The 19,976-nt window shown below is 41.7% G+C and overlaps 1 protein-coding gene across 1 annotated transcript; it reads right to left on the bottom strand.

The window, feature by feature from the left end:
- Positions 1–13,252: 13,252 nt before the first annotated feature.
- On the bottom strand, positions 13,253–15,904 carry LOC311324379 (zinc finger BED domain-containing protein 4-like; the record flags this gene model as incomplete). The annotated part of the gene is made up of 2 exons (XM_084456840.1): positions 13,253–14,352; positions 15,214–15,904. The coding sequence occupies 2 exons, from the start codon at positions 15,902–15,904 to the stop codon at positions 13,253–13,255; spliced, it is 1,791 nt and encodes a 596-aa protein (XP_084312966.1).
- Positions 15,905–19,976: the final 4,072 nt, after the last annotated feature.

Raw genomic sequence — 19,976 nt, 5'->3', positions numbered from 1 at the left:
TGATGATATTTAAAAAAAGTGTACCTAATGTTCTAATAATTTTTTAGGGCCTCTGTCAGTCACAGGCCCTTAGAATCATCATCCTAACTTTTCTCCCCCATGTGGCGCCACTGCAGCGTCAATACTCCTTTTGGGAATACAGTGGAAATTCACTGAATCCTTCTCAATATTCATACAGTATGTTCTTAGCAAAGCCACACAGAACAATGAGTAGGCATCCTACTGCTGTTCACCAATTAATCTTACACTGTTGATAACCTCCCATCAAGAGGGTAGTCTAGTAGAATTTCAATGTCCCCACTTTGGCAGTAGGCTGGTGTGTGACGTGAGTCTTCCTTCAAGGTGTCAGTGTGGGGAGGCTTGCGTTCACTCAGACACACAACAGAGACAGCCAGGGACAACTCTCCTGGGTGGAAACAGTTAGAAACAATGAGTAACACTGCAGACAACACCATGCCAGACTCACTCAAAGGAAACAGACGGAAACTCTCAGAGCTCTAGGATAAAATGCATGTGTGGGCAGAGACTGAGAGGGTGCAGAGAGAGAGGGGTGTGGGGGGGGGGGTTCCAGACGGCTCCCTTAGAATTCAAAGAACTAAGTCAGTCAAACTCATAAGGAACTCTGGTTCTTTTGATCACTCAGTCCAACAGCTCAGGAAATGGGGACAATAGGACTTAAGAGAGGTGACGGTCCAAATGGCCACACATGGCGTGTAATTACTTTGTGTACTTTGGCAAACCAGTTTCACTCTATGAACCTGAGTAGCATCTTATTCAAAACCGGCCCTTGAGGTCCAGAACACATTTGAGATGGAAATACCGAATACCCATTTGGTTCTACAGCATACATTTCCCTTTCTCTCTCTCTGCTTTGAATGGTAAAAAAAAAAATGCAGGTAGACATAAGGCAAGGTAAAGCTATCATGAGAGGCCTATATTGACAAACAACCCTCATAGTTCTTGAACTCAAGTGAACATCATTACTATGCCGAAGCTGTATTTTGCAATTGTTCAGTGCAATGTACATTTGAACACATCTTTGTTACACAAGTAACACACATTGAGTAGCAAATCAATGGTTGATATTGCTATTATATAACCTTTTATCTCGTATTTACTGAGAGACCTAAACCCTGTGTTTAGCAGACTGTTTAGATAAGATCCATATCAAGCCATCCCACATCCCTGGTATGCCTAATCAATAAAACATTTAGTTTACAAAGCACTGGAGTCATAAAAGCAAAAAGCTCTGTGTGTGTGCATGTTTGTGTGTGTGTGAGTATGTGTGTTGATTTGTGTACATGTGTGTCCTTTACAATTGATTGCTCTCACATTTTTTTCATTTAATATTATGTGGAGCATAATATGGACCATATGGAGGAATAACTAGCAAATGTGCAATTAACGGTGGTAAAGATGCAGAACAAAACTATTAATCTGCATTTGTTTGTCTGTTCACTTCGTGCATGCCCCCCTGAGGTTTCGGGTTGCTGTGGATACGGATGTGGGTGGTACATGTGAATGTGGAGCTCTTACCTGTGGAGACAAAATACCCTGATGGTTGGCATGGTTCGTGCAGCCCAAGTTGTATGAATATTAAGTTGTGTTCTTGTCCTTGCCATGAATGATATATGAACAGCTGATGACCAGAGAATTATTCCTGTCTGTGACGGGTCCATGTGGGATGTTCTGTTTCTGAATACTGAGCTGGTTGAGCCTCATCTCAAATACAGAACGCAGTAAGAGAGAAAGGAATATGTCTGCAATGTGTCTGCAATAGGAATTAATCTGCATAATGTGGGATATGGAACAATTCAAGCTGCTGAACTTCTTTTGACTTTTTACTGCCAATTATCATGAACTGAGCATAATGTGCTGATGTCATGCCTTTGTAATTGAGAAATATGTGAACTATATGAATGGATGATTTGTGATATGAATGGATCGTTTAATGTGTTTCATATGAACAGATTTGTATACATTCTCTGAGGAGGCACATTGTGTGAAAAAAAAAAACGCAAAAAAATACAAAACACTGAACAAGGTGGCTGACTGGGGATAGCCGAGAGTATAAGAGCACCTGCCCTGTAATCCAAGCATCCCAGGTTTGAAACTACTGTAGTCTCCGGAGGCAGTTGTTTTCCACCCATAATGCTTTGCTGAACCGCCAGCGGACTAACAGGCTTCCTGTTGATATAAACAGAAAGGGACCGAAGCTAAAATCTGTCTGTCAGCTGTATCCGTCTGTGTCCGGTTGTGCCCAGTAATCAACATAAGAGCTCTATCATCAACATAACATTCCATTTTAAGTTCCACGTAGGCAAACTCATGATTTGTTGGGAAAGTTATCTGTCTTTGGAGAACCAGTTCCGGAGCATGCAATACGAATACAATGATAACAGAGTGTTATCAATATATATTATTTGAACATCAGATAACTGTAGATTGACAGTTTTTTAAACTTTATGTAGTTTAGGTGCTTTTATCCTGGAGTTTGATTTGTTTAGAAAAGTCTTCCAAGAAAAAATAAAATGTCTCAGAAGTTTACCCCATTCATACCATTTGTGTTAAAACAACTGTATCGCCAACGTTTCTACAGCATAGCGAGGAAACAGAAACAGTCTTCACTTGCTTAATGGAATCTGTTTAGAAGGTCATGTGGCTGAAACATCGGCTGTATCCCAAATGGTAGGCTGCTGCCTTGCTGTCTAGCGAGGCAGTATCCTTTGGAGGCAGTGTTTTTGTCTGAAGTTGCCTGGAAAGGAGTCTGGATTGAGACAGACTTCCAAGGAAACAATGCGTAAGAACGTCATGATGTCATGTCGCTAAATACCTGTCGGTCAATCATCACTTAAGTATCATTCTGGAAAAAGTATTTTCTGTGTAACAGAACATCAGTTGTCAAAATGAAAAGCCAACAAACTGGTTGTTATGCTGGCCAGCTAACGTGTTCACAAATAAATGCTTGTCTAATATGTTAGCCTAGTATTTGACTAGCTGTAGCCATCATGAATGGTCCTAGCTTCAGATGAAAGAACAAGTTTGTTTTTTTGTAAAGACAACAATATAGTAAGCTAATTACTTTAACTACGTAGCTAGCTAAAGATATTGGTCCCCAAATCATTTTACAACTTGTTTACCTATTTGTTCCAACATTTCTGTCAAACCCCACAGGTATCTAGGTAACTGACATAGCCTAGCTAACTAATGTAGCCTAGCTAACGTTAGCCTTCAGAAGAGGAAAACAAATGTCAGATCAGATATATAAACTGGCTATTTTGATAAACTGGACATATTTTGGGAATCTACATGGTTACTTTCTCGCCTGAAAACATATTCAAACTTCATAAAGTGAAATATTCACAGTCATGGAGACAAAATTCAGTGTTTCCCATACCTTAATTCATCCATGCCGCGCGGTCTGCTATGGATGCATCTGTCCCGCCATAGCTGCAAAATTTTGGTTATCAACAGTGGCGATTGCTCCTATAAGCCAGGATAAGCCTGGCTTACCCATACAAATCCAAATAACACTTGATTTTTGCGCTTACTTTCAGTGAAAGAAGGCATGGAATGAAGGCACGGAAATCGACTTTAAAGCAATACATAGCGTTTTCTCTGGTTTTCTCGGAACTGCGTCCCCACAGGCTCTGCGAGTAAGTGCACTGTCGTACTGTCGTAACGTTATCAGATTGTCTTTTTTCTTTTTCTGGCGTCCTCTGTGATGTTTCACTTCGGTTTTCTCACCTCCACCATGATATCATTTCTTGTCTTTGAAATTGAGAGTTTAACATGTTTTTTGAATGATTTTCAAGATGCCCATCCATTGTATGACCAAAACGGTGGTAGAGCAATTATCAACTTTCTCGAAAATGCTAGCTTTGTCAACGTTTTGATCTGAATCATTGTACAGTAGGACCCCACTCATCCGAACTTCAGAGATCCGAACCTCCCGGTCTACCGGACAGGCTTAAATTTTTGTTTTTTTTTGCCTGCTATCTGGTTACTGGTGGGATTTTCATTACAGTACTGTATCCTACTGTGAATAAAAACAGAACTGTATGTAGACCTACATGTTGCCTGTAGGCTGTAGCCTACTGTCACGTTTCATTTCTTTGTTACTCTAATGTCGAGCATAAAACGCAAACGAGTCTGCTGCGCGAGAGCTGCATTCCTTGGTAGCCAGAAAGCGCGTCAGCAACCTGAAGCAGCATCGAGTCATTTTTCGTTCCCAGTTAATGGACTTCAGGAACACAGACGTGTTGTGAGCATGTAGATTAGCCTATACAATACTAGACCTACTGTATTTGTTAAATAATAGCCTACAGCCTAGGCCACGTTAGCCTACATCGGTTGTTTTAGAGACTTTCTTTTAGGCTACAATAGCCTAAGACACGACAACTTGTCTGTCATTTCATTTATTTATTTATTGATTATAATTTGCTCTAATTGTTCTAATGTTGGGTTGTTTTTAGGCTATACATTTTGTTCTACAAATACAGTAGTCTATCGATGCAGCGTACGCCTCATTTGAGAATAAAGTACTGTATTTGATCAAAGCACGCACTCAATTGGAAATTCGGTTATTTTATTATAGGCTACTGTAGGTCTATTATAGGCTAGGCTGTATGAGTTTAGTTGGCTATTTGATTGCAATTTTGATGCATTTTCACAAGTAATTAAGGTTATTTATCGGTCTATTATGAGTCTATATGGAACAAGTATACCACTTATTGAATTTGGTGCATTTTAACATAAGTTTCAGTCATCCGGACATTTCAGAGATACGAACGACCTTCGGTCCCGTTGGGTTCGGATAAGTGGAGTCCAACTGTATATGATCAGAAGTAACCCTAAAACAGGGCTAAACATGCATTTTCCTTTTACTATTCCTTTAAAGTCCCGTCTCGTTTACCATGATTTGTGTATGACTATTTCTTTGCCATCCCCTTTCATAACCAAATGTGGTCCGATGACTAAATTGCTATGGCTTCTTGATTTTGCTCTCAAAGTGCGCCAAATTGATGCATTTAAATTAACAATGTTAAAAATGTTCTCCCGGGGGCGCATTTTGCACATTTTCTGCACTCGCTGTCTATTGCCTGAATGGACGTATACACTTTGATTGATTACTTTATTGATCCTCCAAGGAGGAAATTTAAATAGTCATCATCGCATAAAATACAAAAAATACAACAAAAAAACACTTACGAAGTGCAACATACACACACACACACACAACAGACATTTACATTCCCAAGTCGCATTCCTCCGGGGCATCAAGAAAATGCTAAAACACAATCACTAAGAACCCAATGTACAGTCACTAAAACAACAATCTGCAATATAGAAAATAAAAAACCCTCTCAAGTGGCCTATACATACCGCCCATGTGTACTGTTAAGTAGCCTAATGGCCAACGGCACAAAGGATTTCCTAAAGCGCTCAGTAGAGCACTTTGGTAATAGCAGCACTAAACAAGCTGCTCAGACCACTGAGCACACCATGCAGAGGATGGTCCTCATGGTCAAGTACAAGTACTCAACTTTGGTGCGACTGTTGTTTTTACACCAACGGTATGAATGGGGTAAACTTTCTGTGAGACATTTTTGTGTATGTACAGTACTCCGCCTACGCACCTGTCACTGAGACTTGATTCAGGTGTGCCAGAGACTTTACTTTCTTTTAAAACACATACAGATGTGGGAACATAAGAATGTAACTTGACCCGCGGTATTCTAACAGGCGCTTTACGGCATTCCGCACCACCGCTCGCCTGCCCATAGGGGCGCAGTAATACCACTCATTGACCCATTGCTGTAGCTCATCGCGCACATTAGATGAGCCTACCGTTCTCAAACTCTCTGTTCTCTGTCTGGTTGTAATTTAATTATTACGAACAAAGCCTATCTATTTATAGTTTATATCTCTGTAACTGTCGCCGGGTCTATATCTGTTAACTGTCGGGACAAGTAGAAGTTTAATACATTAGGCTAACTGAGTGTTCTCATATGGAACATGGCATCAGGACGAGTAAGATGGCTAACGGAGATGACCAGAGATGTGTTTGAAATGGTTCACTCACTCCCTATTCCCTATTACCATGGATGTATTGAGTGCGACTCATAGTGAACTACATGGGGAATGATTTAACAGTTTTGGGACACTACATGGAATGTAACTGCGTAAGACATTCATGACTCAAACAAGCAGACGCGCCGATCACTGGTGGCAGCAGGTTGAAATATCAGGTAGTATTCAGGTTCCATGTTTAGTTGAATGATAAATCCCATATAAATGGTTGGAATTCTAATGATGTGCAAGTGTGATTTTGTCAACTTTAGTGCTGTCTGCTAATAGCAGGCTGTGAAGCTGCACGATAAGACCGTGATAGCAAGTTAGCTCACGACAGCAGCTTCCATAATATTAACGGTAGCTGTCTCTGGCTAAAAAGCAGATAGCTAACTTTACAACGATGATTCCTGTAGCTATTTTGATTTTGATGCTATTAGTTCAACTTCTGTTTCTCGGGCAGGAACGGAGACGAACTCGCATTAGCAGCAAAGCAGCTAGAGGAATGATCTTTACATTAGCTAACTGCTTTAGCTACTGATAGCTACCGTCTTCTTCACTTCTCCTTCGGTAAAACATGACACCGTTGTGTTGTGGTATTGTGGAGGGCTTAGGCAGAAGCAGGAAGAGAAACCACTTTTGCCCTATATAAGTAAAATAATGGTCTCATAAGCATTTTTCGATTGTAAAATTGTGTTCACTTGTTTTAGTTTGCAAACATATGCAATTTTCTTAGCATATCTACTGGCTACATGATAACATAGCTTTCAAGTTTCGTGCGAGCAAGTCGTGCAAGACAAATTATTTTGCCTCTTAACTTTTGTCAAACCCCCTGGTTCCAGTCAAGTGGATTATAGGCTATAGGCTACTTTCGTTTACAATGACGTTACCTTATGAACACAAATAGCTTAACCTATAGGCCTACATAAAAACAATAGCCTAAAACCATGTTTATTTACAATGTATTTTCTTTCATTGATAGCATGCCAATAGTTAGGGTGAGGAAAACGACGCGCAGTCTCTTTAGCCCTGAGACCATCAGGCATATTGCGCTCCTTTCGCGCCCTCTTATATCCTAGCACGAACATTACAGTTGATAATAGTGAAGGACGTGCAAGTTGTTTGTCATAAAATGTGGAATCTCTATCTCTATTAATTTCGGAGTAAATGGAATCAAACCAAAAAGTGCAACTTTTGACCCGGTTCTCCCCTACACACCAGTTAGCTAGCAACTACGTGGACACAGGCTGATCTACTATACGGAATTGGACCGAGGAGTGTTCTCATATGGAACTAGGCCAACTGGAGGATGTCGCGTCTGGGGAGGCTCTGCGTCTCTCCACCAGTCCCCAGCGAGTCCAAGCTCCCCCAATGAATAATACTTATTTATAATAGCCTACGTAGCGCGAAACTGTGCATATAATAGGCTGTAGCCAGCGCGAAACTGCGCATTCCCTATAGCCGTTCATGGAACGGCTGGCGGCCGGTATAAATAAATAAAAACATACACGATATTTTCTTATTTGAATGATCTTGAATATATATATATATTCAAGATCATTCAAATAACAAAATATTGTGTATATTGTGCATGTGCACGCACTCACTGTCAAACCTGCCGCTATCTATGCACAAGATAGTTAATGTCCGGATATGATTGGCAATGAGTGATCTTTACTCATGGCGACTATGTCAATTTTGTATGGATCCACAAGTCGATCAAGCTTATTTTTTACTGCGCTCAGACTTGGCTACATTAGCTTGTGCCCCGTCTTCAAATTTACTTCCGGGGTTTACGAGTAGCCTACCAGTTGAATGCGTTTCAGAAACAAAACGCAAAACCCCCACGTTCACCACATCTTTACTAACAAATATATTTACAATACTGTTATTTTGCGCATTTGACCTAACAGCCACCACGTCTTGACCCGACGTCAGTTACCGAGATAGATAGGCTACTGTAGGCCTAGATATAGGTGTTCGTTATAATTAAATTACATCCAGATGGAGAAAACATGTGTTTGAGAACAAGGTAATAATAACAATTAAACGTTATTTGTATAGCACCTTTCATACAGATAAGTTCAGCTCAAAGTGCTTTACAACAGAGCATTTAAATTAAAGAATGTGAAACTTAATGATGCTTCATTCGTAGACTATAGGAGAAAAACACTGAGCCCAGCCTGCTAAATCTACTCAAAGACGCCACCTGGCGGTGGTGCATCACTAAAACGAAATAACACCCGTCTGAAATCCCACGAGATTTCCAACGGGATTTCCTTGCCAAATACCGCGAAGGTGAAATGCTGCAGCATGTGACATTTCTAACTTCCCACATCTGTACCTTTTGCTACGTTCAGGCCTTGGGTCCACACTAGACCCTAGTGCTATCAACCTCCTCAATATAGCTAGGTAAACAGTTGTATGAAGTATATACTGTAGCTGTAATGTATGCTTATCTACTGTAAAATATGTACTGTATTATTGTGGAATGTGAGTGAGTATGCTGTTTATTTATTTATTGTACCAATTGTGTTGAGGACCAAAGACAAATTTCCAACCTTGGCTGAACAATAAAATTGAATCTTATCTTATTTAAAATCTTCCTATCAATAATAAGTAGTGGATTTCTACAGCTCCATCCACAAGCAAATGCATTAATTACCCTGAAGCCTCTATCGTCCTGCTGCTGTTTTCCAAATCAATAAAGGAAAAAAAGAAGCTGATTTTCGGAGGCTTACCCTCCTCAAAGACGCCCCTTAAATTGGAACGGAAAAATGTCAAGTGTGGTTCCTTGCAAAAAAGGGATGGGAAATTGAAAATCCTCTCTTTCCCTATAGCCAACAGAGCTCCTCATTGCCAGACACATCCTCAGCCAAGACGATTGCTAAACCACTGAATTATTTGCATATTCCCCATGGGTACATAAACATCATTGTTTCATGCCTGGCTGGGCAAAAATGTGCGGAAACATTCCATGACAGCTATCATATTACAGTATGTGTGGATGGCTGCAGTGGTTACAGTATGTGTGGATGGCTGCAGACAGTGCATGCGGAGGAAATGGCAGGTCAGGACTAGGCTGAGGGCAGTATCCACCAGGGATGTATATATATATATATAGATCCACCTCCTGGGGTCAATATAACTATCATTCCAGCGTTGGTGCGCACTGTTTTGTGATTTTGCACTGTTCCGTCTAGTCCTTGCACCCTGTCTAATGTTGTCTACCCATCAGTGTTATGCACCAACTGACAGAACAAATTACTAGTACAGTATGTGTAAAAACTACCTGGCAATAAAACTGATTCTGATTGTCAACCTACTCTATAAACATGTGTTCTCTCAATGGTGTGGGTTTGTAAAAGCCATTGTTCTCTGTCAATACCAGTTTAAACAGTCTCTGCCGTTCACTGAGATGTGACGGTATTTGGTTGTCTAACAAAACAAGCTGCTTGTTTCCATTATCCACAAAGTCCTTCGTCTGAAACATGTGGTCATGAAGGACAAGGCTTTTGGCCTGAAGGAGCTTTTCATTCTCTCACAAAAACTAGTAGGACTCAACCACATTTTTGGGGTTGCTCATTGGTCTTGTACCCAGGATTCTATCCAGGTCGTCAAACCATGTGAATTTGTGTTTTTTGTCCCCCGAGCCAAGCCTACCACTTTTCGGTGGAACATCACACACATTTATGTCTGTGCACTCAATTGCCCTTTTTCCAGCTTATCACTGAATAATTTGAAGACCTCTTTATTCTTGTGTTACATTACATTACAGTGATTTAGCAGACACTTTTATCCAAAGTGACTCACAATAATTGCATTTAATGTAGGTAGTTAGTGTACTACTTGCCAGAACACAAGTGCTTCTCCCTTCTAAACCGGTGACTAAAAGCATAATCTAGTGCTAAAGCCAAAGTGCAAGAGTAGCAATGTGTTTCCACAAGCAGCTGTGAAATATTATCGTCAGCCCATGTGATCACATTTTTTTATTTTATTTGTTGCATTGGACACTGGAAACTCAGGAGGTATTCCATCCATTCCTGGCGATTTCCCTTTCTGCATGCTGGATACTGCATCTTTTAGTTCACGCAGAGAGATGATCTCTGCTAAGATATTAGCGTCTCCCTCCGATAACTTAGGAAGGTTTAAACTAGACAGGAAGGCATCACACTTGTCCTTGTTAAGAGCTGCATCTGATTGATAGAAAATGTTCTAAAGGTTTCATTGATTTGTAAAGGGTCTGTGGTAATATCCCCGTCATTTGACCTAATTGTCATGGCTAGTAGGTGACTTGGTCTAGAACTTTGAAAATAATAAAGTTGTCTCGTTCTGTGAATAAGAAATTCTGATCTTTGTTTCAAGATAGCATTTATCTCCCTTTTGACCAATTCGTATTTCATAGCCAAGTGTTCTGAGAAGCCTGCAGGCAGAGCCAGATGTTCAAATTCGTCCTCCAATTTCTGTAGCCTTGTAGATTGTGCCTTGTGAAGGTTAGAGGCAAATACTGTAGAATTGCTCCTTATGAGACCCTTCACAGCATCCCATAATATTCTATTATCGTCCACAGAGCCCACGTTAAACTCTAAAAACTCAGATAGTTTTTTTATGAACTGAGACCTAAATTCCTCATTTTCTAGAAGAGTGGTGTTGAAGCGCCATCTGGCTGCATCGTTTTGGTATCGGTATCAAACTCAAGGTATCGAAAAATATATTGTATCGAAAAACTTTGAACGATACCCAGCCCTAGTCAGCAAGTGTGTCTCCTTTAGAAGAGCAATGTCAGTATTCTTTCTTAGCAGTAGATTCAAATGTTGAGTGGCTGTGTAATACTGTCCCATCAGGTCCCATTCCCCTTCCCACCCTAAAAAAAAACCCTCCCCTTCCTTGCCCAGCACCCACCCCGTGCAAGGGTGCGTGGGCCTAAACTCCCTCCCCCCTCCCCATAACTATAACCCGTGATCATGGATGGCTTGGGGCGAGCTGCAGAGCCTCTGCTCATACTTCCCAATAATATACAAATGTATAACACTGTTTATCCCTTCACATAGTCTACCAAAGACAGAAGAGATAATAAAAAAAAGAGAAAAAGAAAGAAAAAAAACAAGAAAGTCAAACCAAGTTACTTACTCTGCCCAATAGCAGAAATAACAGGTTGAAGCCTGATAGTCTACTGTATACTCGGTTCAGGCAGAACATATCAGGCTCAATTGTTCAGTCTCAATAGTTCTTGTACCTGGTCAGGTTAGCTGATTGAGAAAGTCCTCAGCTACTCTTGGGTCTTCAAAGTCGTGGTTATCCGATCCATTCTTCACCCTCAGTTTAGCTGGATAGAGAAGGGCCCAGTGCCCGAGAGAAGGCCCGGCGACGTTGAAGTGTGTGGGCGCTATAGTCAGGGTAGAATCTTAGTTGTTTGCTGTCTACAGAGGGGGGTTTCTTCCTGGCAGCCGGGAGAAAAGCGTCTCTCGTTGTGTAGCGCAGGGAGCTGAAAATCAGGGTGCGAGGTCTGTCCCTTGTGTCCCGACCATTGTAAATCCTGTGAGCTTGCATGACTTCCAGCTCGCTCTCAAGAGATGGGAACCACCCCAATAGGGTTCTATTGAGATACTGGACCACGTTCGAGCCCTGCACACCTTCCTTCAGCCCTACAAGGCGAATGTTACAGCGCCTGTTTCTGTCCTCCAAGTCCGCTAGTTTGGTCTCCAGTCTCTGCAACCGTTCTTCGTGTTTCTCAATGCTCTTTGCATTTCCAGCTGTCGTTTTTCAGTGCCTTAATTGCAGCATTGTTTTCAGCAGTGGAATTTGTAAACAATGTTAACTGCACCTGTAAAGCATCTAGCTTAGATTCTAACTTATTGTCTGAACTTTTCATCTGACCTTATATCTCCTTCAGACGCGGTTCTAGTAATTGAATCACCAGTTCGGCAGTAGTCACAGCTGTGTTCATTGCTGCGGAGGTTGATCGAGTGTCCTTTTTGCCTTTAACGTCAGTACTCATAGTTTGTGGTAGCGCGTCAACAAACTAGAATTAATTCAGATCACTTTGAAGGGATAAAATACGAATAAGTAGGAAAGTTTGGCAGAGTGCGAGGTTCTACGCCGCCATCTTGTCCAACCGATCACATGGGTCTATCCGTCAGCCCATATTTCTAGAAGAACCATCACCTCATCGTTCCCCCACATTTGTCTATGACTCATTTTCCTGTTAGTTACTGACAGGCTGACTCTGACAATAAGATAAAATCTGATTAATTTAAATAATCCCTGGGGGGATTTGGGCGTTACTGCAGCTACTATACAGAATAGATCAGAGAACAGATTATACATCAGAATAAAGAATAGACATAGAAGAGTACAAAAAAACATCTATATCATATAAAATATAGAATATTTACATACATACAATCTGTACAGATATGTCTAATATATACATATTCTGTACATGGTGACGTTGGAGCAAGGTTATAATAGTTTTGCATTTTTCATTAGTTTTTATTTTCGTTTAGTTTTGACTTTTTTTTTCCATTCCAGTTTAGTTTTAGTTAGTTTTCAAAGCTGGTTTTCTAGTTTAGTTTAGTTTCTATTTTTTGAAAATGCTTAGTTTTAGTTTAGTTTTTATTAGTTTCAGTATTAGTTTTAGTTTTGTAAAGGGGTGAGATTCACGAAGGTCAGAAAAAGTATTTTACGCAACAAATTCTAAATTTTTTAAATCAGTATTGTAAAGAACTGTACATCCAGAAATACTGACATAAAAAACAAAGGTTTTAAACAACCTTTAAACATATTTCCTTTGTATACGTGACGTGTGTGTTAATGATTGTCTGTTATGGTCTGTAATTGACCCCAATCACACAACTCAGAGGCAGCAGTCACAGAAAGCCAAAACGGCACATTTATTAAGGTGAAATAAGCTCAATCTCAATGGTAAGCCCGGAGCAAGAACCAAAAGAATACACTCACTCAGTGTTCATAACGTAGTTAAAGTGGGGTGTCCACCGTTATCAACAGAACAACTCCTATATGGAGCAAACAATATGAACTCGCACTGAACAAAGTCTCTTAAACACTCACTTACAACCTATGAGTATGCATGTCTGTCTGCGTGTTGTGTGTGTGTGTGTGTGTGTGTGTGTGTGTGTTTGTGTGTGTGTGGCGGAGTAGAAAGAGAGATAGGTGTCCTTCAGTCAAGCAACAACTTCTTGTTGATCTTCAGGAACACACGCTGCTCGAGAGATGTTGTCGTTCTGTTTCTCAGCCCAGATGAGAGCAGTCCACACACACTGAAGATTCGCTCCACAAAGGCTTGAGAGGCAGGGGCACTAACCAGATCCTGTGCCACAGGGGCAAGCTTTGGATAGACAGCTTCTCTTGATCTCCAGAACTGCAATGGTGTCTCATTAAACACACCCTGTTTGACATCGTTGACATACTTTTTCATTTCAGTCAACACACTATTGTTCACAGGCTCATTTGTGGATGATGTGTTGACCTCTATACGGGATGCAAGGAAGCGGTATTTCTGAAGGACAGAAGGAGAGGCTCCTGTTGAAGATTGAGTGGCCTGGCCACTTCCAGTGGCAGCATCATGCTGAGAGGCAGTTGCTGGGTTATACTGAGCTGCCAGGCTCAGCACATGGGATTGTGCTGCCCTCCTCAGTAGCACTGTGTCTGGTGACTGAAGGATAAGCGAAACACCTGGATCCATTAGGCAGGCAGCTGCTGGTGTAGCATCAAACTGTGTGGAATCAGGGTTAAGCATGCAAGCGAAACGTTCCCGCAAGGATTTCAGCAGCACTTGAGCTAACTGTTTCCCAACACCAGTCGTCATCAGGTGTGCCTCAAGGTTGAGGAGGCATGGCACTACTTGTGAGAGTGACTGGCTGTCACTCTGAAGCTGGTCTGTGTGGATGGCAAAGGGCTCAAGCAGGTTGTTAAGGTTCTCCAGCTTAGCCCAATCGCTTGTGAGAAGTGTGTCGATGCCCAAGTCCTCAAGTACTTGGTTTAGTTCAGCTTTGGTCTCCAGCAGTCTTTTCAACATATCAAAGGTGCTGTTCCAGCGTGTGCTACAATCCCGGATCAGAGTTTTGCCACACTTCTTCATCATTTCTTCATTTGCCACTGATGATTTCCTCACAGCGTGTACCAGCCTCCTTGCTCTCGTGATGACTGCATCAGCACTTGGGTGCTTCATGGCATCTTTCAGTACAAGCTGAAGGGTGTGGGCCAGGCATGGCATCCTCTGGAACTTGTTGTTCTCCCCATGGTCTGGCAGTTCAAGCTCTGAGCAAAACAAAAATAGAAAAAAGACAAACAAAATGTAACAATAAAATTTTAAATGCACAAAAATACCTAAACAGTTACAATCCAACTTGAGCCATGCATTTGACTGAATCAAAAACATTTATGAACTAGAAATTAACTAAATTTCTAGTTTGTGTGTCCCTCTTGGCTTTGGTATACTATATGTAAAGCGCTTTGAGAACCTTGAAAAGCGCTGTATAAATCAAATGCATTATTATTATTATTATTATTATTGAATGGCAACAAAGTCAATCTCCCATCTTCTTGACTGCCTGTCATAAAAAGAACAACCAAAAGGTGGCGCAGTTGATTATAACCCATAGGCTACTACAAGACGCCCAGTAACAAAAGCTCTAATTTACTTCACTTTGTTTTGACACAGCTGTGTCATTCATAGTTCATGTGGAATGGAATGACACATTTTTTACTTTTCAACTGTGCACATGCACTAATTAAAGCAGAGACTGATGGGCACGTAGCGAGTGACGTTATGTGTGTCGACAGTGTTCACCTGGGCAAATGTGACCCACCCTCTGCGCTTAATAATAATAATAATAATAATGCATTTGATTTATATAGCGCTTTTAAGGTACAGTAGCCTACTCAAAGTGCTTTACATAGACAAAACAGCTATACAATATTTACAATAAAATGAGTATGAAAATTATAAATGGGATTCTTATGATCTTATCTAGTGTTAAAGCAGAGACTAATGGGCACGTAGCGCGTGACGTTATGTGTGTTGACAATGACAATGCGACATTTTATAGGCTATCCAAAATAAAATCGTACATTATTAAGACAAAAAACATATTTCACTAATACTATAGGCCTACTCACCGAGACCTCCATTCTCCTCGCCCTCCGAATCTTCCTCCGACTCGGAGTCTGACTCCATCAATCCATCCTCGCCATCTTCAGCGACTGTTGGTTGATCCTGGCTGAGCGCTTGCTCTCGCCTTCTGTCCCTAAGAAGGTGCATGGCCTTGACTATGTTGGAGCCGTTATCTGTCACAATGAGCAGCACCTTGTCTTCTTCTATACCCCATGCATCTAATGTCTGATCAATGCAGCGTGCAATGGAATCTCCGGTGTGTGGGTGCTCCAGTCGGTGCACGTTGAGCAGAGCATGGTGAACTTGGCCTCCGGGAGGATGGTAAAAACAAGCTGACACACCCATGAAAGACGCTGTTAATCCTCTCTTGCTCCAACCATCTACACATAGTGTCAGCTTCCTCGCATCTCTTACGATCTCTTTCAGTTTCTGTTTTGCTGTATCCATCTTGCCCCCGATAAGGTTGTTGACTCTTGCAGCTCCAGGTGTTTTGAACTTTGGTTCAAGTGAAGTGCTGAACTTTCTGAAGGCAGTCGACTCGCACAGTCGCGTAGACATCCCAGTCTCGATAAACATGTGCACCAATGCTTCCTCCCGCTTCCTGTGTTCCTGCGTATTTACTGACCAGTAGCTATTGCCTCGCCGTTGTTGGAAGCACTGCTGGAGTGTTTTCTGGATGGTTCCGTCGTGCTCCATGCTCGCGTCTGACTCTGGCCTTGGGTTAGCTTCTGCTGTGCGGGAGGGGGACGGCCCGCTCTCCCTGGCCTTTTCGAGGTAAGCCTCGTTAGCCTTACTGTGATAGCTTTTCAAATGTACTTTCAGGTTTGTGGGATTTTTACCTTTGATGAACGACCCACACACTTTGTCACCTTCTACTATACACAGGCATTTGCTTCGGTTTGTCACGCTGTCATGCTCAAAATAATCCCAAATTGGGCTATGGCGCTTCCTCCCTAATCTCGCCGCCATGGTCTCCGTCGCCTAGGCTTCCATGCTATGCGGAACAATCGATCAGATAAAAAAAAATTAAATAAATGTATAGGCCTGCCGTAACCTAAAGACGAAAACGAAAGACATTTTGTCGATTATTTTATTTTATTTTCGTTCGTTTTGTAAACACACAATACAGTTTTAGTTAGTTTTAGTTTTTTGTTTAAGACTCGTTTTTATTTTTATTTCAGTTTACGAAAATGTTTTTTCACATCTAGTTTCGTTTTTCGCTTTGTTTTCGTTTACGATAATAACCCTGCGTTGGAGGGGGGTGGGGGGGTGCGCTCAGACACTGTTATAGAGTCTGATGGCTGGCACAAAGGGATGCCTGAACCGCTCTGTTTTGCACCTGGGAGGGAGGACCCTGTGGCTGAAGGTACTCCTCATGTGCCCCATGTGTCATCATAGAGGGGATGGAAGCAGTTGTCCAGGATGAACTTCAGTTTGTCCCTCATCCTCCTCTCCACCACAGCCCCCAGACTGTTTAGTTGTTGCCCCTTGACAGAGATGGCCTTCCTCACCAGCGTGTTCAGTTTGTGTGCCTCCCAGACCTGATGCTGCCTTCCCAGCAAACCACAGCAAAGAACAGACATAGCCGCCTGCTACACACATCAAAGGACCTGAGCCTCCTAAGGAAGAACAGTCTGCTCTGCTCTTTCCTATAGAAGGGCCCTTGAGCAGTTGCCCCAACCAAAACGAAACTCGAACCAGAAGGCCTTGGGATATGACTGGAGACACGTTTTGGCGCTAGAAATTTGGAGCTGAATTCTAGTGTAATGGGCAGATCCAGAGGCTTTTGAAAAAAACTATAGGAATAGACCTACACTGTAATGCTGGGTCCACTTCACAATACAAAAATCAAACGGATGATTTACGAGTTTCAGCTATATAGTAGGTCTATCTAGTTGGATACTATAGCCTAGTAAAAATCAACTTCGAAATAATAATAACAGGAGTCACGAAGGAACAGTTGATGCATGGAGAGAAGGAGAGCAATACTGTCAGAGGCACAAACCCAAATTAAGAATACAATATTTAAGCTGACACCACCAGTACAAATGACAGCAGTTCAGCACCACTACAGTATAAGCCACAACACACTGGACTCAATTGCCGCTTAGCACACTGTTTCCTAGCGCCTGCTGTTGATTTCTCAAGTTCACGCTCTCGAACCTGATTAAATCAAGAGCAGACAGCGCAAATTGACAGTCACATGAATGGCGGAACAATCATAATCATAATTGTTTTGATTGGATAAACTGTCCCAATGTTAAAATGTCATACTGTATCTTTGTGATCGCTTTTAGATATTGGTGGTTTCCATGTACTTATTTTAATGTAGTAATTATTTTATCAATCAGACGCTGGATTTCTTGAGTATGCTAGTTTTGAGTCTCAGTTGGGAATGGACACTGATAGCTAGTGCTAGCGCGTTGGCTACGGAGACGCTGCTAACAACACCGGCTACGGTGACGCTGTCGGCCTAGTCTGGGAAACATCAGAAACAGAATGTTTTCACTGTGTGCCATCTGTGCCTTAAACGTGCTTAACGGAGGTTATTCCACCGCAGCAAGCCTACTCGTTGGGCCGTTGCTGGTCAGTCTCTTTCCCAGACCCCTACACAGTAGGGGTGCACTGATCTTGAATTTTCATGGCTGATCCGATTTCCGATTGTTCAAATGGCCGATTCCGATACCGATAGCCAAATTTATTATTATTATTTTTGGGGTTTCTTTTTCTAAAAAGCAGGCAACAAACAAACACTAAGTAACAGTTTATTACATTTTTAAAAGCCAAATTTGCCTCAAAACAGCTTGCTTGCTCTGATTACTTGCTTCAGTTCAAACAAATCTGAAGCCTTAATAAAATAAAATAACAAATATGAATCATATTTTCTTTTAAAAATAAAGTATTTTCTTTTAAATTAAAATGTTAATTATGTCATGACAAAAATGGCATGAGGAACTTATGGACCATTGGCAATGGCCATTAGGCCTACTGTAATCTTGAACTATACAGTATTAGTGTAACTATAACTATAACATGACTTGTCAGTCACACACACACACAGTCAGTCAGATTTGATTTGGTCTTGACTTCCGTAAGCCAGAATCCTTTTACCTGGCCTACAATGTTAAATGAATGACGAGCTAGTAAGACCGTTGTCAACGGACCGTAACGTGGACTGTATTTTCATGAGGACTGTAGGGGGCGACGGAGCACTACCAAAATGCTAAACACGGATGAAAATTAAGCGATATGGCAGAATATAAGATGCAAAGTCAAAAACAGTCTGAAAGTCGAATTCTGTGCTTTCTTTCACTGAAAGAAGGGACACAAATCAAGTTTTATTTGGATTTGTATGGGTAAGCCAGGCTTACCCTGGCTTATTCAAGATTCAAGATTCAAACAACTTTATTGATCCCAGAGGGCAATTCATTTGAGGCTTGTACCATCCACAGATAAAACACAGCAAGAAACTATATCATTCGTATCAAAAACATAAGAGGAAATACGATGTACGAGGTCAGAAAATTCCTGGGAATTAAAATTGGCTAAATCCGGGAAAATCGGAAACACTAGTTCTGACAGAGCGTTTGGCAGGTAGGTAAAGAGAATAAAGAATAAAATAAAATGTGTCCGTTTAGAAATATTTTCAGGTAGATGACTCATTCCATAGAGGAGTTCCAAACTGGCCTTCATAACTGGGGAAAAGGAGGTGACACACGCCATCATGACCAAATACCCAGTGTGCAGGCCTCATTGATCAAGGATGTCTCCTCCCTTGTCAATGTGATGGAAGACCTTGGCAACCCCTTTGAGGAAGAACGCCTGGATCTGATTGTCCTAGACTCCAAGAAAATTGCAGGGCTTGAGGCTGTTGAAACAATCCATCAGGTGAAGCAGATTGGTCAAGAACAGTTTTAGGCATTCACTCGGGACTGCCTAGTGGAGAGAACCAAGCCAATCTACTGTACCATGTCCTCAGAAGAAACAAGTTGATGGTGTTTGGCTCTTCCACCCCAAGAAAGTTGATCAAAGGGAAGCAGCAGATAGTTTCTCTGAAGAATGACATGCAACTCTTCTCACGGCTATACATAGGTTGTCAGACAAGGGATGGAAACCTTGATGTGTTCTTTCAACATGAAAACCAGGCATGCCCTCCTGCATTGTCTGCTGGACGAAATCTCCGCCTTGGTGTGAAGAGTGATCTCCTTTCATGCTTAGAAGACATTGCCAATGCCAGCTGTGAAGTTCTTAAAGCCAGCTGCATCATTCTTGATGGAGCAGCCATCGTCCAGATGTTAAAACCAGCTGCATCCAAGAATTTTGAGGAGTATGCCACATATGTCTTCATACCGTTCATCTCCACAAAGCTTCAAGTTGCATCCCGTCTGAACCTGGTATGGGGCCGCTACATTCCTGACTCTAAATGCCCCTACACAAACAAAGTGTAGAAAAGGGGTGCGGCAACGTGTGGTGGCAGCTTTCCCAAGAAACTGTCAGAATTTCCTCCGTGTTGAAGATAGAGCTGTTCATATACCTGTCAGAAGCTCTGCTTAATTGCTTTGACCAGGGGGACAAGCAGCTCGTAATCACTGATGGAGAGGGAGTCCGCAGCAAACCCACACTACTAGACCTGTCATCAATTACACCATGCACCCATGAGGAAGCGGACACTCGCATGCTTCTACATGCATCCCATGCCGTCCAACATGGCCACTCCAGGATTCTGATCAGAACTGTTGACACCGATGTTGTGGTATTGACTGTGTCA

Source organism: Borostomias antarcticus (assembly GCF_949987555.1).
Source record: "Borostomias antarcticus genome assembly, chromosome: 23".
NCBI lineage: Eukaryota > Metazoa > Chordata > Actinopteri > Stomiiformes > Stomiidae > Borostomias > Borostomias antarcticus.
Note: the sequence above shows the minus strand (reverse complement) of the source record. Positions and strands in the feature narration are given on the sequence as shown.